General features: G+C 41.2%; 2 protein-coding genes across 8 annotated transcripts in view; both read left to right on the forward strand.

The window, feature by feature from the left end:
• The window catches only part of LOC123973730 (2-oxoglutarate receptor 1-like), a 35,234-nt gene extending 30,867 nt beyond the window's left edge, over nucleotides 1-4,367 (forward strand). The window contains exon 2 of the transcript XR_006825686.1: nucleotides 3,920-4,367. The gene's annotated coding sequence lies outside the window, so the exon portion shown is untranslated. The remainder of the gene's footprint in view (nucleotides 1-3,919) is intronic.
• A 16,308-nt stretch (nucleotides 4,368-20,675) lies between these two features.
• dzip1 (DAZ interacting zinc finger protein 1) overlaps nucleotides 20,676-23,332 on the forward strand; it is a 17,091-nt gene continuing 14,434 nt past the window's right edge. Inside the window, exons 1-3 of one of the 7 annotated variants that reach the window (XM_046053928.1) lie at nucleotides 20,676-20,820; nucleotides 21,404-21,561; nucleotides 21,798-22,397. In XM_046053928.1, coding sequence (XP_045909884.1) covers nucleotides 21,559-21,561; nucleotides 21,798-22,397 — 603 coding nt within the window. In that variant the 5' untranslated portion in view covers nucleotides 20,676-20,820; nucleotides 21,404-21,558. Of the gene's footprint in view, nucleotides 20,821-20,942; nucleotides 21,197-21,403; nucleotides 21,600-21,797; nucleotides 22,398-23,332 lie in introns of those variants that run through there. The other 6 variants (XM_046053936.1, XM_046053945.1, XM_046053902.1 and 3 more) reach the window with 6 other exon arrangements.

The raw sequence follows: 23,332 nt of genomic DNA on the forward strand, positions 1-23,332 counted from the left end.
AGAGAGAGACAGTGTCGATTTGAGTGGCCTAGAACAACTGCTGGGGAAAAGTCGATAGAATGCCAATATTTTGGGAAAGATATATCGTAAATGAAGATTTTAATGGTGTGTTTTACTTATTCTGTAATACCTTTAAATTGATATTGGTCATATGTGCACCTGTGGTATTACACAGTGACTTTTATGTATCATACTCAATGGTTTATGTGAATATGGTATCATTTTAATATTGATATAACGACTTTATTATTTTCATAAAGGGGTTCAGGTCTGTTGTACTCGACAGTGTATCTGTTGAGAAGATACTGTCTTGAAATCTTGAAGTGTATATGTGTAAGATTACTGCTGGCAGGCCTCAGCCGTGTGACTTTCAAAACATGACGTCTGAGATTTAAGTCACCAAGCAGCCAACTGGAAAGAGTTAAATCCTCAGGCGAGTCATTTCAGCACCATGGACAGATTCCAACATGTCAAGTCAATAATAGTCATCCTGTGTGAGAGAAATGCGTGTGTGTGTGTGTGTGTGTGTGTGTGTGTGTACCTAGGCTTTGCGTGTGCCTACCATTTCGTCATCATCTCGCATACATAGGTTTTCATTGACCCCAGCACACCAACAGACTTGAACATGTGATGCAGTACAGATGAATTTACAGCGCTATATGGACACAACAGGCCAGAACTAAAGACATTTAACCCTCAGTAATGGATTTCCTTTAAGCCTGCTCTGATCAAATGCTTTTGTTATTTTGCCTAAGATGCCCTCCATCAAGGGATTTAACCAGGATGCACTTTGGTATGTATTCTATTCAATCCTCTTTCAGCATGCACTTTGCCCTCTTGCTCAGACATTGACTTAATCTGTATGCGAGTTTAGTATGTGGTTCACCTCTCTTTGTGTCAGAGAGGAGTCACCATCCCTCATCCCGCATCCTGTGGGAGGGTGGGTGGTGGAGAGGGGGCATGAAAGGAAACTGCTCCAGAAAGTGTCAGTCCAAGAAATATCTAATTTCATAAAGGTCACACAGAAGTGAACTCCTGGACATTACTTATATTTTTGCCTCAGTGATGATAACATCCTGTGTCAGCATGCTCTTTACCTGTAAGGCCTCTTTTGGATATGATACAGTGCTGATTTTGCAAAAGAAACATTTCTACTACAAATGGCACGCTGATTAAAATCTGAGCAGAATCCCTGATGGGAAAGAATCTGCATTAATGTTTTGTGCAGTGAAGTGGGACTTGTGTTGTTATGGTTGTACAGCTGGGATATTTACGAGGTCCCCGACGCTCACTACACAAGCCTTATGAGAAATAACCCCCGGGAAGTGCTGATTCAGCGGATGCAGCAATGTACAGAGCTCGCAATAATGGAACTGAAGCTTCCTGGAAATTATGATTGGATTGGTTTGCGATATCTGTTTATGTATTTTTCATTCTCAGCAAGGTCATTCTGGTGCCACTGCAGATGTGTATGGATTTTGTATTTATTGGAATTAGTATTGATGTTATATTGATGTTGGGAGGCATTTAGAAAGTTCACATTTGGACCCTTGTAGCAGGACCTCCATTCAGATGAGAGTTTCTAGGTGTGTCTAGCAAATGAGCAGCCTGAGACTGTTGAGGAAAGCAAAAGGAATATAAAACTGCTGCACAAGAAAAACTGAGAAAATTTAAAGGAAATATGGGGGCTCACCGCTGAGTATAAAAAATGATCCAAACGTAACAGCCTCAGAGCATCAAGAAATATCTGCCTGGCTAGTTTGCCAGGTTATAGAATAGGTCAGGAGTTTTCAAAGTCTTGACATTACATACTTCCCCTCAGACTAAGCTCTATATTTGTGCATTTATACGTTTCTTACTCTGATGGGAGAAAACAGTTCCCAAAAACAGCTGTATCTCTGAAATGTCACACATGCAAGCTATACTATGCGATCTCCTTGTGATAACTAATGCAATAAGTAATGTAATATTGTTTCACTTCCATTCACTGAGCCTCACCTGAAACTGTGTGGAGCTCCCGCCTCACACTTTGAAAAACCCCTAGCTGGAATAGGATATAAATGAGAGTAAGACACGCATACACAGAGGCAAAGTCAGCACATCTTCATCTCTCATTTTGTAATATTATAGGGGTACAACATAAAAAAGATGCAGCCTAATCTGGTCATATCATCATTATCAGATCCACAGGTGGAGCATCTGTAAAAAAAAGAAAGAAAGAAGAAGAAGCCTCAAGCATGTAGATGTGTTCTGTAAGCTGTCACCTTGGAAAAGGTACAGATGGCGGTGCTGTCATGGCGACAGCTGCTCCTTCGTCGTCTCCAGCTCCTCCGTTTTTTGGGTGCTAACCCTCTCCTGATATAATGGCCGATTACCTGCTGTTATTTGTCTGGTGCTGCTGCAGTTTCCTCTCTAATTTCCAGTATGTGTTTTGACTTCCCCTTGCTTGCCCGCCTCTGGGTTAGTTTGTTGTGCTGATTGGCAACCTGTTGCTGATTATAGGACTGAAGTCTGATTATTCGTTCCAGTTCTTTCCTTTACTGTTACAGGTGCTGGTGGGAGTCTGAATGGTATATAATGATGCCATGTTAGGTTTTGGATGTTGTTTTTTTTGGCCATTTATTACAACTCTCAGTTGAGTCCAATTTGATCTAGTAGGTTTGACAGATTTAAGAACTGGCCATGTCTGAAGATAGTAACGTTTGACTTCTCTGTTTAAAATCATTTTAAAATCACTTACTTACAAGTACTTTGCCGAAAAGCTGTGTACCTTTGCTGATCTTCATCTAATCATTTAGCGCATTCATCAGTCACATTTGGGTAGCCAGTGCTCATTTGCTTTGCATTGTTGAAACGAAATGAGAATTAAGAAGACTAAGAGTTGACAGCCATGCTAGCACCTACAGTATCAGCAAGCTAACATGGTAACACTGCTAGCCTTGTAGTCACACTATTTAAAGAGCCTAAATCAGGTGTTTTCAAATGTTTAGTCTCGCTCAAGTCCTGGATGCCTAAAGGATCATGATTAAGTTATTTGATTGACATAGACACTCAACATAATATTGCTGTTTGACATAACTTCTGACTACACATACAAATACATAAAAAAAGGTCTGGCCCACGGAGTGTGTTAGGTTCTGACTCTGATAAACAGTTCCCCAAAACTACTGTATCTCTGAACTAAACTTAACCAAATCACACACACATTTAGGCTATTCTGTGTGATTTCTTTTTGATAGCTAATGTAATATTGTTTCACTTCCGTTCACTGAGCCTCCTGTGAAACAGTTTGGAGCCCCCCTGGGGAGGCCTGCCTCTCAATTTGGAAACCTCTGGCCTAAATTATCTACTGCTGCTTTGCATGTTTAGAGCATTAAACAAGTAAAACCACATACTGTTTAAAGCTCCTTTTTTTAATTGGCTGAATTAATTGTGTTAGTGTTCATATTGTTTTTTTATTTAAATGTAAGTGCCAGCGATGGTGGCTTTGCTTTAACAGGATTGTTAAAATTGTGTCTGAGACATCGTTGCTTTCTGAAATTTCCAATATCTCCGACTTGGGATTTAAACTAAGAGGTTGACAATCTACTTTTTCTGATTCAACTGCTTGTAATTACGGTCTGAACAATTCAGTACAGCTGGACGATGGGAACGTAATTAGACAAATTAAGACTGTCCCTAAACTAATTCTGTAAGTGGTTACTTTTAAGTTCTCTCTTTTTATTAAAAAGATTCTCTCTTTCTTTCTAAGAAGGTGTGTACTTCTTTTATTGTCTTTTATCTGGCTGTAGAAATTATCTTTCTATCTGTCTTTATTTGCCATAGAGCATCTTTGGTTTTAGTGAATTGACAACTCTGGCCATTTGCCTCGGCTGCATGTGGCGCGAGTGACTGAAGATGTGTGAACTCTCCACCACAGGGATCCACCAGCAGGCCCGCAGACCTGCCGTGCAGCGATGGCACCACGCCAACCTGTGCCGGGCTCCCACCACAGCCTCATCCAAAACGCTTAATCAAAAGGGACACTGTGTCCACTTGGACCGTACGAAAAGGAAGCCGCTGGCCCATGCTGCGCACCTTGGCAGCTCGACAGAGAACAACCCAGATTGGTCTGCTATCCACTACACTGGGAGGACGTTGGAGAGGAGGCCTGTGATTCAGCCTGCATTTTCTAGCAGGTAATTGAAGCTTTGGGGACACGGCTGATAGTGATGTGTCCTGCCGTGGTCTAATCAGCCTTGCTGTCTTTACCATCAGCACGGATGGATGTTTATCGTCTGCTCGAAACGGCGCCTGCATGTCACTTCCCGCAGAAGTTGATTTGAGCCGCTGAGTGAATGTCAGAGCCGAAATTACTGTAATTTCACTCATCAAGCTTTATTGTAGCATGTACCCCGATATTAAGGTCACCTTTGTCTGGCTTCACTGATTCATTCAGACTCTGCTGTGCAATTTCACTGCCAAACATATCACATGTATGTTTGATTTTTTTGAACATTTGAGGTTGCCTCTTTCTTTAGATGTCTGGTTTCTACTCCCAACATTCATGCCTAATTTAATAACTTGAGAAAATGTTGGAATAATTTGTTGTAATTCCCTACTGTGTTTCAAATTGCTTTCTGACCTCCTGCTGGACAGAAAACAATGTTCCAATTTTCCTTCAGAATATGGTGCAATAACACTTAAACTGATTTTGAAGGTTAAGGGTATGATGCCCATTGCACCAAACCTGCACTACAAACACTATTTCATGTAGAGTATTATTAACTGCAGTAGTGAGGGTAAAAGTGGAACTAAGTATGGTTTAGTCCACTCTGATGCTCTGGACTTCAGATAAACATTGAAGCATTCATGTCAACAACAGAGAGAGAAATGTGATCAACCTAAATCAACCTAAGACAGTTTGCTAGCAGTTTTACTGAATAGTTGAACACGTATGTAATGCGGTTGGCTAGCTACAGTTACAGTTGCTGACAAATCAGCTGCAGGTCTATCGTCACCAACTTCTCACATTGCTGAGGATGAGTGACCAAAGTTATTTCAAGCAGCAGGTTACACTGAAAGTTGTGCAACACCATTAGTTATATTACATATATTTTTCAATATTATACAATATTAAGATGCTCATACTATACAACATTTCTCCATTAATAACTTGAAATATTAGTTTACTTCAGTGTTTACACTTTACTGATGGAAATAAACCTTCAGTAGCATCAGAAAAAGTGTAATAATTAACACTGTTATTATTTAACATCACGTCTGAGTATAGGGATTTTAGGTTTGATTTGGTCTGTGTGGGGAAGCCATTGCCCCGTTATTTTCTATTTTCACAAAGTTTTCACAAATCTAAAACGGTTTTAAAACAAACTTTACAGTCTCCTTCCTATATAAATACAGGTCAGATTTGTTAATATAGCATTTTTTAAGATAGACTTGGTCTAATGTTGTCTAGATGGAAAAAATGCTGTTAATCCACTTTTTTTTTAAATAAAACTTTTACAAATCTAACAGTGGCTTTTAAACTTTTACTGTTACAGTAAGTGCTGAATAAACTTGGAATTGGTCACTTCATTTAAGTTTCCCTTAACTTTACAGTTAACCTCCTAAGCGGGAGCCAACTTCAGCGTCGTAATGTCCTAGAATGTTGTAAAACCTTACGGTGAAAGCTTCACACAGTATGCTGAGAAAGGTGTGCTGAAATATGCTGACATTTCAGATCAGAGAGCCTTTCTTAAATATGTGGGTCCCAGATTTGTGTGCTAGTAGTTTGTTAGGAGTTAATGATGGGCCCTAGTTTGTGGGCCCTATTTCAATCGTGCAAGCACAGTGACAGTCACAAAGCATTGCATCTTGGGCCCACGGACTGTGTGGCCGTCTGCTCCTCCTTTATTTTATTCATGTATGTGCAAGAGCACAAAGTGCTGAAGTTTTGAGTGAAGATGAATATAGATCGGCGAGTGTGGTGATTTAATAAATTCATCAGCTTCTCTAGGAAATCATGTTAATAAGTGAATATATACTTTTAGTAGAACTTCTTTTGAAACACAAGATAAAGTTTCTGAATTGCCAGCCCTGACACATTTAGTGAGTAAGTACGTAAGATACACACACTTTAAAAAACATCTTTATGCTGTACTTTCTTAATGAGAGATAAATTGAAAGAGATCCATTGCTCACATTCGCTGAATAATCGTTCCACTGGCTGATTCAGGAGGAGGCTTTAATGCTGACAGTCCCAAGGACAGACAAAATGTACTGATGTAAAGAAGCAAATGAGGGAACAAGCAGGAAAATAATCAGATACAGAATAAAGGAATAACAAAATGTTGAGGACACGAATCGTCGAAACCTTGGCAGTAATTATCTTTTAATTAACATTCCTTCTTGAGAAAATATTTTCAAACAGGTTTCTCATGCCGAGTGATATAAAGTGTTCAAAGTGAACCCCTGAAGTAAAATCTGATTATTGATGTGTGTGAATTTGAGTTGTGATCAAGGCAAAGAAAAAAAAGATATAGGGAATATCTGACACCAAGGGCCTTCCTGCCTTTGTTAACATGTAAGCTACCTCTCCATCACTCGCATATCTACCAATGCAGTCATGCACTATTTGATCAAAAGTTTAATTAGGTCAATGTGTTCTGTCTACGAATGGTGTGTTTGTGTCAAAACACTTTTTCATCCTGAAAAGGCCCCTTCTGTGGCTGCTACATGATGCCTCCTTTTGAGTGCATGTATGTTTGCACAGTAACTTTTTATGGCAACTGTTGGATTTCAAGCCCAGTTCCTTGTTAAGGACTACTAGCCAATCAGAAGCAGAGTAGGGCGGGCCCTGAAAAGCCGGTAAACACTGCTTCAGTTCAGCTGTACATGCTCCCCTAACCATCATAGCAACATGGATGGGAGCAAGAGTTTCAGAGTGGTGAGGTATTAATTTGTAACAAAAGTATCTTTCATCCATAAAGTTTTAACTGAGCTCTGTCTCTACATCACAGTAACAACTTTATGTCCATTGAATGCCTGGAGGGTAGCTAGTGTTTGGAAGGGAGAGGAGAGGCAGCAGGCGGATGTCACCTTACTGTGTGCTGCAGCAGCTGAGTATTTTTCCACCGGTGTTTTTGAGGGCGTGTTGGACTAGCCGCTTGGCAAGCATTTTGCTGTGTCATCACAGGAATCAAAGGGAAAAGGCTGGACTACAAACGAGCTGTTTTCAGGCAGTTGCGAGCAGTGTTTTCTGTGGGAGATGGAAACTCCCTTTGGGGTGGACGTTGGGCTTTTTCACTTTGTAAACCTATTACATGCACAAAAAAGATATATAACTCAATAAAGGAGAGGGAAAAGGCCGAACAGCATAATATAACCTCTTTAATGTAATTAAAAGCACTTCATCATCAGTTTAAAAAGTTACCCGAGGAGGACTCTGGGCTAACAATTACAAAGAATAGAAGATTTCATATATTATGATCCCCATTAGCTTCTTCAAAACAAATATTTCCCAGGGTCCACACACACCACACATTGATGGGAATCGCACCACAACTGAAAGGGGCTCTTTGGCGATTTAGCATTGCACTTTCATGAAGTTGTAGGACTCGCAATACACAGATTTTTTAGAAAATGAGTGGCTAGAATTGACGCAGCAGAAGCCGAGAGAGGACTTTTAGTCCTCAGTATGGCTCAAAAACAGTGGATACTATATTTCACATGATGCAGTTCACTAGTGTCATTCATATTAGAGCCTCACTGCCTGGCACATCTTTCAAACTACACACCTTCAGCTTGTTAAAAACAGGCTTTCTGGTAAAATGAAAAGAAATTGTAGCCTACAAGCCCAAAGTGAAATAACTTCGATATCAGGCTTTACAAAGCTTCTTCAGAACCACAGAGGACATTAAACATCTGTTTTCAAAGTCTTAGCAGTACTCCTCATGCTGATTAAACTCATCTTGATGTGTGAAATCTGCAGTGCATGGCATCAATCAATGCCACAAACCAGGGCATTTACTGTATTGTGTAGTTTGCTACACCGACCTTTATACAGACACACGCAGCTCCAGAGGAAACAGTACAAATTACCAACAATAAAAACACCTTAATAACCTAACACAAAACACCTGATTATTTATGACTAACTGACTGATTCCTCTTTAAAAACTTGAGTTCAAAGTGATACCATTCATGATCCGTTTTGAGTTCTGTGGGCAAGGGTTTACACATATTGATCCCCTGAATAGTCCATCCAAAGCAGAGCTGCAATTAACAATAACATTCATGACTGATTAAGGTGAAAATTATTTTCATTTATTGATTACTTGTTTAGTCTGTAAAATATCCAAAAGTTGTTAAAATAGCCCAGTACAATTTCCCAGAGCTTAAGTTGACGTCTTCATATTGCTTGTTTTGTCTGACCAACAGTCCAAAACACAAATCAACACTTATTCCATTTACAGTAAAATAAAACAGAGAAAAGCATCAACTTTACATATTTAGTCCCTTGAGAATATGGCGGTGGTGAGAACCTACCAACTCCCAATTAAAAAGTTGAACCCTACATTATCATCTTAACAGGACTGATTGTTGTAGAACATGCTTGCATGTGTCCAAGACATTGTACAATAACTAAATATAAATAAACAATAAAAGAATAGTTTAACTATTTGGATGAGAAGGAGTATATCTTGTATATAAATCTGTAAACGCTGTCCTGTTTTCATTGTTTTGTTTTTCTTGTGATGTCCAGTTAAAGTTCTGTCTTTTGTCTTCCAATTTAAAAAAAAAACAAAACTTCCAGTCTTTGCCAAGCTAAGCTGCTGCTGTAGTTTCATATTTGGCATACAGTACAGATATGAGCGTGGTATCAATCTTCTCATCTAACGCTTGGCAAGAAAGTGAATATGCAGATTTCCTATAGAGTTAAACAGTTGAAATGCATGAAACCATTTGTAACAAGAGTATAGCTGTATGTATGCTTTTAAACCTTGTTTCTCACATTTTAGATGGTAGTCTCCCATTAAATCAAGATATGTTACTTTCATAACTGTACAGTGACATTTTTAAATTTATTTCTGGTGTGAGCTGACCTGTGGATGAAAAACATACCGACACAGTTTTTTTCAATGTTAGCTACGTTTTGTTTTAGTTTTGGTGGATTAAGATGTTCTTCCTCAACAGGTGAATGTGTTAATATCCTGCACGTTCATTGTCTTACAACAAAACAGATTATGTTAGCATGTAAACACCGGTTTCTCTAAGCTTTAATTTCATTTTTTTTATGCGGTGCTTGTAGACATGAGCATGTCAGCTCATTCTGGTGAGGATCCGTCTGATTATGGCAGATAATGGTCCATCCAGCTGGTGTGTGCCTGTGCCAGGTTACCCATGCCTTTGAGCTGAGTCAGGGACTGTCTGGGCTCCGTGCCCAGTAACTCTGGCAGTCAACAGTTCACTATTTTACAGCCAATTTACAGCAACATTGCTTAAGACTGCACGCTGCATGAATTCGGTCATCACACATTCCAGGCACACGTACACTGGAAACGGTCCCGGTCTTCAGCCTTGTTTATGCTTCCATTGCATCCATGCCAGCTACCTGGCAGCTAGGCCTCTTTGTCCTATTAGCTGTAGAGATGGAATAATTAATGTCTGGCCAAATCTGCAATGTGTGCTCACGCCAATGGGTCACGATTAAATTTGTGTCACAACATTTGCAGGTACTCAAGCCTTTAGCAAGTAAGAATTAAAAATGGGGGGGGGTGCATCGCTCTTTGGGTGAGGTGTGAATTGAAATAAGTCATTATCTACAGAAAACACCTTCCCGAGAGGCAAGCAAGGAGAGGCTTCAAAAGGATACTTTATTTTCGCAATCCAGACACATTGCAGAAAATAGGAGGGGAGCGTGCAGGGAGCATCTCTGGGAGGCCGGTTATGGCAAGCTGCTTAGGTAACGGCATTAGACAACCAAACATCAAAGCCTTAAATATTCAAGGGGCCCTGAGATGGCAAGAAGTGTACAAATGGATTATTCCTTCTTGAGTAAACACACATAGAATATGTGGCAGAGTGAGAAAAGGCAAGGCAAATTGCGGTGGTTCAAGATGATAGTAAACGGCAAAAGAGCAATAATAATCATTTCCAAGACAAGAAGAGGTGTTAGCGCAGATCAAACACCTTTCTCGCCAGTGCTTACCAGTAAAACCAATTCAGCTGCGCACAATATCCAGCTGTCACCATTGACTGTGTTAATATTGTGATGCTTCTGTTGTGCTCTCCTAGCCCATTCCCAAGAAAACTGTTCAACAAGGTGTCTGAGGTTTGTGATGAAGCATGAAAGCTGAAGCCTACAGGAACGTTGTCACCATGTCAGAAAAATGAGTCTGTGGAACTTCTCTTGATGTATGGGTAGGATGTCTTGTGATGAATAGCCAACCTTGTTTCCCAAACTCTTCTCCAGTGCAGCAGCTCCATCACCATGCTGCTCTATCTTCATACATCTAAACCCCTGCCTGATTTATCGGAGGGTGCGGCAGAGTCGCCAGACCTTGCATCAAACGCTACAGTATTTTGTGCACGAGTACAAATGCTTACACTGACTGTGTGAAGAAAGATACATTTGTAAGATAGATGAATGGTGCACATTTGAATTGCAAAATATCCAGATGCTCATTTCAAGGATTTACATGGATTAGTTTGTTAAATATTTTGACAGTATCTCTGTGAAGAAAAATCTCTCTATCCAGTTGCAGCATGTACAGGTTTCACTTTAACTAAACGCATTTCCCAGAGAAATGATGATTGATTATTTCAGTCTCAGTGTCCGTATCATAATGGCCTTTCTTTAGCTAAATATTACCTACTTAAATATTTTCATGCTGCTTTGTTGTGGAGGTCCCTTCAGGATAAACCCACATCAATAAGAGATGTTTAGTCCGGTATTAATGGAAAGGAGATTTTCTGCATTATTCAGGGGAGTCTTTAAACATGGCTGTGATCCAGAGTTAAGATGTGTATTGCGACCATCTGGTTAAGATTCAGAATCCCAGAAAGCTTGTGTCGCCCACTCGTAAAGCTCAGTGTGTCCTATCCTGTGGCCGACTATTTAAAATGCACCGTGCATGTGTGGATTCCTTCTACGGATAACAGCAGCCCTAATGTAAAATCTAAGAAGATTGTTCTGTAAGCCTTAAAAGATCATATCTGATAGAAAAGCAATGGAACCATTTCAGATAAAGCTTAACGTGAGCCCCAGAACCCGTGCAAGAGGTGCAAGACCAGAGGCCGGGTTATTCTTTTATGTTTGTGGCCAAAGCTCTGTGGCAAAGCACCCCTCCTGGCATTTAAAACACATGTCTGCGATAACATCATTGGTTCTTTTCTCCCTGCCTCTGGCCTCCAGAGAGAATCTCTGAGCATCTCTAAATGTCACGTTAAGTGCTTCTCTTGTCCCGCGCTGACACAAAAACGAGGCGCTCCCAGAATACAAATAAGGCTCATACTGGATGGCTGCCATAGCTCAAAGAGAGGGACAGTTATTTCCTCTCCTCTTTCCTGCACTCTCCCTCATTTGTTCAAACTGTCAAAAGTAACATTTAGCCTCTAATAGGGCTACCCAAAGGACGGCAAATACTTTTGTTTGTGGTCCTAACTAAATTTGAGTGCCAGACTACATTCATAAAACACAAGTCATGGCTGCTCGGAAGGTTGGTATTAACATTGTATAGTCAATATAACCCAAATGAAAACACTCCTCCCTGTAATACAGATATATCTAAAAGCGGCAAGAGCCCGAGCAGTGCACTAATTGTCCTGTAACTTAATACTAAGAGGGAAATATAATTAGATCCTCCGGGTAAGAAATCAGGAGTGCAGTGGTGTAGAAATTATGTTAAATACTAATGTCATAACAAGGTGCTATTTTAGCTGCCTGGAGCTGTGACACAAGTGTAAGACAGAAATTAGATTCCTCCTGGTTGGTTTCCTGTTAAGAGCTGTTTCCACTGTGCTGTTTTCATCGTCATTTGCAAATTTAAACACAAGGTGGGAAAGTGCACCCAGAAAATTAGCAATTGAAACAAAAGGTGGCTTCAACACAGAGTACAGAAGGAAAGCTTCTCTTGATTTTGTCAGAAATATTTTCTGTATCAGTATTTTCAGTAAAAAGTGTCAACATTTTGGGCCTATTCGCCTTCTTGCCAAGAGTTAGGTAAAAACATATATCCCCCTTCAGCCCACCCAAATATATTCTCTAACCCATATTCTACAACCTGAATCGCAGATAACAGAGCAACCTTTCTAATCCTGTCTACTCTGCAACCTTGGTTATATTCCTATTTTCTAGGCTGCAGCCTTAGAAGCTTGCATTTTGACTATTTGACCGGCCCAAGTATTGTAGTATATATATAATATGAAGGTTAAATAAACAGGCTCAAAAAATGAACATCATTATCTTGATTAAAATATTAGCAATGGTGAAAATTTGTATTTGGCATAAAAAATATTCACATGAAGAGATATTTATTGAATATGTATGGTTTATAAATGATTTCTAATTGAATGTTACTATTGTTAGATTCACCCTCAGCAGGGCATAGCAGCCTGAAGGATGTCTGATGGGGATTTTACCGAGACTATACACTATACTATCCACTATTTTGCACTGAGGAATAACCTGATTACTGCAGACATATGCCCGACTATACGTATTAGCTGAGCATGATTAAGTAAACAATACTTTTTAGGTCTCAATAGCTTTATTTTAGTGGGATTAACAGTATGTGGGCCTTAATGTGGCCTATAAGGAAACATAATCTACATTTCAAATTGCTTGAAAATTGTATTTGGCAGCTGAAATATAAAAAAAATATGTATCTGAGAAAGAACCCACAAACCCTACAGCTTGCCTCTCTGACTGTTAAGAGTCCCCCAGAAAAATCTGTCCATTTCAAGCATTGGCAGTTTTTCTTGCGATTTGAACAGGATACCTTGCATTCTTGTTTGAGAGGCCATGCCCACCCTAAGGTGACACCTGCCTATCACGGGAAGCAAGTGGAAACAGCTAGCCTGGCTCTGTCCAAAGGTAAAAAAAGAAAATCAACGTAGCAGCACCTCAAAACACAACACAAAAAACAAAACATAAATACATCAATTAATGGTTTGACAGGGCTGTGTTTATGTGTTTAATTGTTGTTGCTTCGTACTTAGCGAAAGAAATAGGAGTGGTACCACTGGTGCTGCCAACTTAGTGACTTTCTGAATAAAACTAATAATAATAACTTATATTTATATAGCGCCTTTCACAGGACCCAAGGTTGCTTTACACATAATTGCAGAGACAGAACAATAAAAAAGTCATTTAGGATTAAATGCCTTTGTAAAGAGGTGGGTTTTTAGAAGGTTTTTGAAAGAGTCCACAGAGGGAGCATTTCGGATCTCTGTGGGGATGGAGTTCCAGAGGGTGGGGGCTGCGATGCTGAAGGCTCTGTCCCCAGAAGTCTGCAGTCTGGTGTGGGGGACAGAGAGCAAGCCCTTGTCGGTGGACCACAGGTTCCTTGAGGGGGTGTAGGGGTGGAGAAGGTCCACTAGGTACTGGGGGGCAGTGGCATGGAGAGATTAATAGGTGAGGAGTAGGATTTTGTAGGTAGGAATTTGACCGAGAGCCTTTGAAGCTGAGTGAGGATTGGAGTAATGTGCTGCCACGACCTAGTGAGTGTGAGAATCCTAGCAGCCAAGTTCTGGACATATTTTAGCCTGTCCAGGACCTTGCTGGGTACCCCATACAGGACACCATTTTATAGTCCAAGTGGGAGGTGATGAAGGCATGGATGAGTGACTCTGACACAGAGTCTGAGAGTGATGGTTGAAGTCTGGAGATATTTTTGAGATGGTAGAAAGCAGATTTGGTAAAGAGTGGAAAGAAAGAAAATGACTGGAAAGAAAGGGTGGAGTCCAAAATGACACCAAGGTTGCGGACTTCTTGGGATGGAGAGATGGAGCAGCCATCCACTTTGAGGAATAGATCACTTACCCTCAGGAGCAGCGGCTTGGGAGCCACTACCATTAGCTCCGTTTTGCTGCCGTTTAGCTTTAGATTGGATGACATCCAGGTTTTTATTTCATTCAGGCAGTTAACAAGTGACAGAGCTGAGTGGATGGTTTGGTGCTGATATACAGCTGTGTGTCATCAGCATAAAAGTGGAAACTGAGACCATGGTGACGAATTATCTGGCCGAGGGGGAGCATGTAAATGGTGAAACACCTTGTTTGACTGGGGCAGGGGGGGAGCTGGAGTCTCTAAATGTGATGAACTGTTCCCTATTGGAGAGATATGATGGAACCAGGATGGTGCTGAACCCGTGAGGCCAACACATTCAGATGCACGGTTGAGAAGGATGGTATGGGAAACTGTGTCAAAGGCTGATGAGAGATCTAGAAGAATAAGGATGCTGATATGTCCAGAATCAGTGGCGATGAGGAGGTCATTAGTTCTTGCTAGATTTGCCAACTTTTACCCCTTTAGCGACTTTGTCTTATTTTTTCTTGAAACGCAATGTGAAATTTTGAACTTTGTTTTTTGACCCTTCCTATTTAAGTTTACAAAAGTAGAGTTTATTCCAGTGTCGGGATCCTCTCTATTTATTACACTTCAGCTCCATGGTCTATAAAACAGCCTTCATAAAAAGGTTTTTGAAAATAGAGATATATTTTGATGCATATTGATGTGATGAAAAATAATATTAACTAATGATTATTTAGTTACCTACTTAGCTTGACTCCATTATTTTTTTTTATCTTTTTTTATGTTTATAATTAGGTTACAAATTAGCATGTGGCAAAATCTAGCGACTTTTCCAGCAGGCTTGAGCTACTTTCCACGGAAAATAGTGTGCAAACTTGGGTACAACTAGCTCCGGAGTTACATTTCTTGGCAGGAAATGCAACTCCCCGACCAGTAAAAACACATCTTGAACAAGACATAATGTGTTAATTATTGAGATTTAGAGGTGATGATAATTGGAATTTATATTTTTTTGAAACCTAGGACAGAGCCATGCTAGCAGTTTCCCCCTGCTTCCAATCTTTATGCGAAGCTATGCTAACTGTCTCCTCATTGTATCTTTACATTCAGTTCTTAACTATGAAACTAGAAGAGTTAATTAGAGTAAAGAGTCAATTTTCTCTCTATCTAACTTTTGACAAGAACGTTTATGACCCAGGCTTTCACCTTGCCTTCATTGTGTAGCCATTCTGAACAGCAGAAAAATTGTTTGTTTCTAGCATCCCCCAGCCATAGTGTTCAAATTGGCTGCCATGTGAAACGAGTTGCCAGACCTTAAGTTTGAGTTATCAGACCTTAAGTTTCACAAACAGGACTTCATCCGATGCTCCTACAGGAAATGTGCAGGGTTTGGTAATGCTGCAGACACAAGCAGAATTTTATACTGTCTTACAATAAAGTCAGAGTAAAGTTTTATACCCATGAGCACGTTCATCATACATTACTCATATATTTGATCTCCATTACCTGTGTTTGCTCCAAAAGATCTGCTGCTGTGGCTGATTTGCCCTAAAGAGCCCAGGCCTCCTCGCTTAGTAGGAGGATAAGAAAAAGTCAGTGCAAACCTCGTCATTTGTCTGTTATATATAATTCTTTAGTACTTCGGTACCTCATCTGACCTGAGCAACATTCATAGGGGACAATGAAAGGAAACGGTGGGACGCTTCTCTATCTCCCCTCCCCACCGCAGCGCTCTTTCATCTCTCCTTCCCACAAGGCTGATTCACCACTGGTGACCCCTGCGGCTGCCTCGTTGAAAATAGACAACAAAGTGTCTGAGATGAAAACCAGTGGGCAGTTGTAGGCTAGATTGCTGCTCGGCTTCAAGTTGGTCGGGCAGTGGCGAGCACTCTCGCTGAGCTGACACTTCTATTTGTCTGGATTCTAGTCTGGCACTGCCATGCGCCCACATCTACGAGCATTAACAAGCACAACCCTGACAGATCTTTTCTTTATGGAAGATTTAAAATGCCTTTATTAAAACAAATCTAACTAATTAATGTGAAACACAATACACAATTGTTGTATGAATTTCCTTTGTATGAATACATTTACTGTGTCATAACTAAATGAAAAACATATATTAAAGAGCAAATATTTTGCTTTTTGTTATAAATAACTGAATGAATAGTTTTTCAAATCAAATCACAACACAGAAAACACTGTTAGCATTAGCATATCCTCCTCCAATATACCTACGAATTTATAAAGATGTGGATATGGCACGGCCACTCAGCCTTGCTGCCAGTTTGTCTCAGTGGAATAGCCCCCTGTGCAGTGGGCCTCACAACGCAGTAGCATAACTCCTAAAAACTTTTTTGGCTTCTGGGCTTGGAAAGCAATTTTCCCTCAAGTGAATGAGCGCCATTTTGGAGTCCGGTATCCAGTTGTTGGACATTGTGTTTCCATCTCAAGAAAGAACAAGTTCCCCTTGCACCTCGCCATGAAAACTGATGACATGCTTCGTGTTTAGAATTGGCGGGCCTATGCTGCTGTCTGCTGGACTGAATTTTTGTGTTGTGATTTCATTGTAATGTCACAATGAAAAACAATTTACAATTAAGTTCCTAAAATGCTAAATTATGTCCCTTTTGACATGTGTTTTTCATTTAATTATGATGCATGAGAAGAAAATAATTATCTTCTCTTCACTTAGTTTCTCTTGTTTGTCTTTATTTAGGTATTTTAACGTTTCTCTCTGCACCCCTGCTCTTAAGCTGCATCTCCTTTAACTGTTTTGAAAAGATAAAAGTCACTGTATTTGATTTAGAAATTGCATGTGAACGCACACAGACAAAAAAACTGCTGTATCAAAGGTCTCTCTTTACCTTTTGATCATCCGATTCTCTAAAATATCTCAGGATGCTTATCTGGGAGCAGAAATACAGTAAGCATAACTGTACACAGCATTTCAGTATGCAGAGTGGTCTAAATCCATCTTGTCCTCTGCAGGGGAAGATAAGAACCTCCTTCATGAATAAAGATGCATCGGCATCCTCTCCTCTCCTGTGTTCAATGTGTACTTGTTACAGCGGCCATTATTTATAGTCCCACTAAGGCCCAGAGTGGTGAGAGTGGGTCTCATGGGGAATTGGGAAGTGGTGCCACTGCTACCTATAGTGGGAAAGATATACCACCTCACCCCCGCTGAGAACTTCGTGCAGGAAATGAGCTCATAAATCAAGCAGTAAATTGAGTGTAGGGCTGTGCTTACTCATCTCAAGAGGTCCGCTCCTCTTCCTCCACACACCCCTGCTCCTTTTTACTGCATGACTAATGCAACGCTGCAACTTCTCTGCCTGCGTGTGTCGTCTTTCACTCTGGTAAACTCTTATCAAAAAAGTGTGGATTTTATTTTCAAGTAAACATCATAACTCTGGCCTGGAGGCTACAGTGAGTGTGTCTCGGAAGGGAGGGAAGCTGCACAGGGAAAAAGTGAGCCTAGCTGGCATTTGGGTCCAGAAACAAGCACATCAGCATCTTGTCCTACAGCTGAACTTCACCGCCTCATTGTGATGCCACTGGTGAGAGCTGAGTGTCTTTACCCGGAAACAGCCTGTGAGGAGAGTTTCTCCTGCCCGCCTCAGGCTATCCTGACAGTCACAGGCCCTGTCCGGAGGAATTAAAATCTCTATTTATCAGGACTCGACTGAAGCTGTCTGGGGAGTGACCGGGGAAATGGCACATAGTCGGCCTCTTCCAGCAGTGGGACTCTGATGGAGAGTTCAACACGCTGGGATGTGTCCATGTAGGTTGTTTCTTGACAGCATGTGTGATGTAAGAAAAAAAATCCACTCTCATCCCAGCTTCACACTTTGTCTCACTTTGTTTTAGTGCTGTGCCAGCGCTTGCAATGTCCTGAATGTGAATCGTTCTTTGATCGTGAGCTTAAAAGAAACATCCAAAGAACCAATTTAAGACTGGTCCCTGAATACAAGCAGTGTATGTGCATGTATATGTGTGTGCGTATGTGTGGAGCCACCCTGCTGAGCTTAGCTTCCCATTAAAGCAGGGACCGTGTCGCCTCCTGCAGCTGCTCTCCATCACAGCAGCAGTAGGCAGCATTTCCTCTGACAGGCAGGGAAAGCTACAGCGCCTGCAGAGCTGAGATCAGATCTCTACTGACCTCCACTGGTGAAATTATGTACATGCTAGGGTGGCTACCGCAGTCATAGAAATCCCCTGAATCAATCAATCAAGTTTTTTTTTATCACATGTAATCATAAAGGGTACAATCACAGTGAAATGTAATCCGGCCAGTTCCTTCAATGTGTGCATTAAAAAGAGTCACAGCCTGTGGCTACAGAACTCTGGTGTTAAAAAGGTTGGTTAAACAAAATCGCACAAAACCAAATGTTGACCTTTAACCTCTAAATTCTTAATGAATTTAACAATATCTTTTTAGAAAACGTGTTCTTCTTCTTCTAGATGGCTCACACAATGTTTGTTTGTTTAGTCCAGTACTGTACTTCAGGACAATGTAAAGGTACTTGTACTTTCCATTTTCTGCCCCTTTATACTTCTAGATAACTGCATTTCATTTGGAAATATTGTACTTTTTAGTCCACTACATTTATCTGACAGATGTAGTTACTTTTCAGATCAATATTATTTAGGAAGAGCTTACGAAATAGGCTTACAATGCAGTGGTCCCCAACCTTTTTGGCTTCTGACCCCTTACAAAAAAAGTCTGGTTGGAGTGCAAAATCAAACTCTACGTTATTAAATGATACAAAACTGAGAAAGCGGAGAAAGTAACATCAACAGGTGTTGTGCATGCCAGCCAAGAATTGCATGCACCTCTAAGTAGGTAGCTACTGTTTAAAAACGATATATTATTCTTTGTGTGGTGCATCAATGGTAATAAATGATTCTGAGTGGGCCTATAGCCTGTATTTGTGGACGTTTAGAGTCATTAATATTTAATTACACTTAGTAGAATTAGCATTCCTTGAGTTTCAACCAAAAAAAGGCATATTTGTGATGACCGCACGTGATCAATGTGCACAGCAAAGTGTCTAAAAGGACCTTAAGAGGTGGATGCATTCATTGTTCTGCAGAACAGGTGTTGTAAGCTACCTGCCGAAATTTGCATCCGCCTCTTTTCTCAGCATATATGAGTGTTACCTCCCGCGAGGTGCATGCAATTCTCAGCGGACATGCAGAAATGAGCAAAATACTTGCCAATTTCAAAACAGCAGGAGGATTTTTGGGCCCCAGTTTGTGAAGGGGTTGATGATTCAATGCTATTTTTTAAACACAAGGGGGAGCCGTTTCACAAGACTTAGCACTGAATTATGTCGCAAAGTTATTCGAATTCTGCACTTCCCAGCATCCCTCAAGCTGGATTGATGGTTATTTCCGCATTTCAACCTGTTCTCTGCAACCAAAGTGTTTATGTTTTATTATTAGGTTTCTGTCATCTGAAGTGTGGGACGTTTACAACTCCCTCATTCCCTTTTTCCAGACTCCCCATTTCAGAGCTCATCGTCTGCTTCTCCCTTCCCCCCTTCTCACTGCGAGCTGCGTCTGCTGGCCACAATAACACCGGAAATAAGGAGCTCTGCCCTCAAAGTAGAGGTTTGACTCGACCCTGGAAATACTCTGCTTAGTCTAGTCATGGATTGACAATGACTTCCTATTCCTATTCCTATTTTGAGCACAGCTGTTAATTGGACTGAGCCCTAACACAGTTCGGTCTTTTAAATAGCAATCTACTAGTTACTTTACAAATTAAGATTTTTACAAACAAAACTTTAATAAATTAATAAATATTTTTGATTTAGATTTTGCGTTATTTTGTATGTTTTATTTAAAATTATGATATAATTTGTGCTTGAATAATTTTGTGGAAACGGTATATTGCTGTTTAAGAACTGAGCAAATAATTGAGTTACAACAACCCGTTGTCTCTGAAGAATTTGTTAATAAAAGAGAATGACACAGAAGTATTAAAACAGAAAATCAGCTGGTCCAGAGACCTGACCCAAAGCAAATGGATGCTTAATAGGGGAACAGAGATCCTCTCCCTGCCTTGAATGAACATTCAAGGAGAGGAATGTCAAGAGAGTAAAACAATAAACCAATGTCTTGAGCTCTGATCTAAACCCTACATATGTGGACAGACTAATATAAAGAGTATAATAATAAGAAAAGATTAAGGATAAAAGCAATATACTGTGTGTGTATATAGACAAGCATAAAATATTAGATATAAGGAAAAACAATTTTCTGCCATTACAAATAACTTTATGTGTATTCGTACCAATTGCTTTTAGTAAATGATTTTAAAACATATACTAGGACCTGTATTAAATTCAGTTGAATCACTTTTTATGCCGTTGATGCATGGAGTGCACTTTACACATTTTAACTTGTTTAAAAGTAAAAATGAACGAATTTGTTTTACTTTAATAATAATTCACGCATGAAAGGGACAAAATAACATTTTCAGTAGAGGAATTTTACTTGTAACAGAGTATTTTTTTTTACAGTGTGGTATTAGTATGTAAGTAAAGGATCTGAATACTTTAATGTCCTCTGCTGAAATGTACTTAATGGTTTATGTCTTATTAAAGTTACCCTCGTTAACGTTTTACTTTGAAGGTAGCTACCGGAAGTGCGGTGTTTTATTGTCGCCAGCTTCATGGCGGTTTTCCTTCTGAGCAGAGATTCAGGAATGTGGAGACCAGCAGCCTCAGATCGCCTGGGGTGCCGTCGTTAGAAAACTTTTTCAAAGGCTATGAATTATTAACACGAACCCTCCGGTAAGTGGTTTTATGGAGTCCTGTGCAACATATATATACCTCAGAATTTCATAGGCAGAATAGCTGGTGATGTATTAGTACTGTATTACTTTTTTTTTTAAAAAGTTTTGCTCCACACGTTGGATAAAAAAAATGTCCGTTAGCGAATGTTAGCCGTGCAGGAGGAGGTTTGAACCGACGTGAGCCGGAGACAGAGGGAAAAGCTACATGAAGTGTCTTGTTTTTCTAAGCAGGAGGGGCGTCTTAAACTGTGCTCCGACAAGTCCAAGCATGTGTGCCATTGTTTAGGTTGACGTCCAGCAAAGGGGATAACGTTAAACCCGCCTGCCCCATCGTGAAGTGACTGTTTGGGAAACGAGATGCCAGGAGATTAGCGGTATTTGCTGTTAGCAGGGAAACCATTTGCGCTAAACTCTTTAACTGTTAGGTTGCATTTAATTTGGTTTTAGACATTGCTTAAGTCGAGTGTGAGGGGAGGATTTGTTTCCCACAGGACGGAGCTTGTTTTCCACCCTCTGTGGGGAAACATTTGCTGATTGCTCTGCGGTGTTTTGATAACATTTCTCTCCCCCTCCCACCCCAGGGACGCTCGTCTCTGTCTTCATGGTAACGCGGCGGACGCCCAGCCTCGCTGTTGTGGTGTTGCGCTGCCTGTGAAGAGAAAGGGGGGCGGAACCGGAGAGGAACGACGTTTCTCCGGTTTCTTTCTCTCCCAGTTAAAGGCAGAATCAGTCGAAGATGGTAAGGAGAGCACGGCTGCATCAGGACAGACATCGTAGGTAGATGGAGGCTGAATCGGCATTAATAGTGGAGGAATCTGTGCTCTGCTGTTGTACCTCAAAGCAGATGCTGTCTTTTTTTTTTATTCCACCCCTCTTCCTGTGATTGTGTGGTGCATATAGGGCATTGGATGCTAATGTGAATTGTTTAGGTTTTAAATGAGGGGGTAAAATCTCTCTGTGGTCTTTGCCTTGCAGCCATTTCACGACGGAGCCTACTACCCCTTCACCAGTGACACCCAGGGGACCCACTCATCAGCAGGGATCCCGTCCCTCCTGAATTCCCCCCTCAGCCAGCACTCTGTGAACGGCCACTGTGTGCCTGCGCCAGCCATGACTCCATCTAGCGGCGCCTCCACCGTCCTTCCTTTCAAGTTCCGCCCGCGCAGGGAGAGCGTGGACTGGCGGCGCATCAACGCCGTGGACATAGACCTGGTGGTGAGCCAGCTGGATGTGGACGCCCTTCAGGAGCACATCAGCACGGTGACCTTCTGCAGCTTGGACGGGGAGCGTTGCCAGCGGTGCCAGAACCCCGTGGACCCGGCTCTGGTCAAGCTCCTGCAGCTGGCCCAGCTCACCGTGGAGTGGCTCCTCCACTGCCAGGAGTTCCTCACACTCAACCTGCGAGCGGCGGAGGAGAGGCTAGCGGCCGCCAGCAGGGAGCGCGAGCAGCTGCTGGCCCAGCAGAAGAAGCAGGAGGAGAAGGTGCAGACGTTAACCGCCGAGCTCAAGCAGAGGAAGAAGGTTATTCGCACCCAGCAGACCCTGCTCACGCCACGAATCATCAGCAGCCATAAGGTACCGCTGACACGCTAAACGCTCCCTCCTTGGGGTGTATCGGTTACCATTTGCGTTTTACGTGTGTGTGTGTGTGTGTGGCAAGCAGACATCCAGATCCAACACCCCCACCCCCTTTGCTCCTCCTCCCCAGGGCCCCCTTCTCTGTCATTGTTCACAAGATCTATTCACATCTCAGGCTTTGTGCATTTCACATCAGGGTTAGGAGGGGATAAAAAGGGAAACGCTTATTTCAGAGTCTGAATAAATTTTGGGTTTGAAAACGTTGCTGTGAAACCTGCCACTGCCCTGCGTTGTTTTGGCATGTTTATAATAAGCTTTGTTTTCAGACGGTAAGAAAAGGATTTAGAGCTGCAGAACAGATGGTGTCATTTGGTGGCAATTAGTTTTTTTTAATCCACTTACAAAAGGGTAATCAAAGGTATTGTACCTCACTACTATTGTGTTATTTATAGCACTAATCAAAAATCTCCTTCTGTTCTTCAAGTGCGCGGCTACAGCTGACCAAGAGGTTGCCAAAGAGACAGATATAGTGTGTCATGGCAGCATGTGGTTGCTAGGTGTGCGCTAAGACCTCAGCTAACAGAGTTGGTTCAATTATTGATAGAGAGAGAGAGAGGCCATGCGCTTGTGTTCTCTGAGGACCTTTGGCATTTGTTGTTGTTAGAGGTAATGTCCACATTACTGCTGAATAAACACACAGCGCTCTCTTTGAAGAGTGATTTAATTTCACTCCCAATTTCCACAGTTATTCCTAATGTAATCACTCACAGACCAGCTCGTTGTAGCTGCCTTTGAATCTTTGCTGCCATATGGTGTGACGAGATATCAGTAGCAGCAGCTTTAACAATGAATGAAGTCACAGGCACAATGAGTGGCGGAGTTAAATGTAGCATGTGATGTGTGTGTGTGTGTGTGTGTGTGTGTGTGTGTGT

Source organism: Micropterus dolomieu, linkage group LG01, assembly GCF_021292245.1.
Source record: "Micropterus dolomieu isolate WLL.071019.BEF.003 ecotype Adirondacks linkage group LG01, ASM2129224v1, whole genome shotgun sequence".
NCBI lineage: Eukaryota > Metazoa > Chordata > Actinopteri > Centrarchiformes > Centrarchidae > Micropterus > Micropterus dolomieu.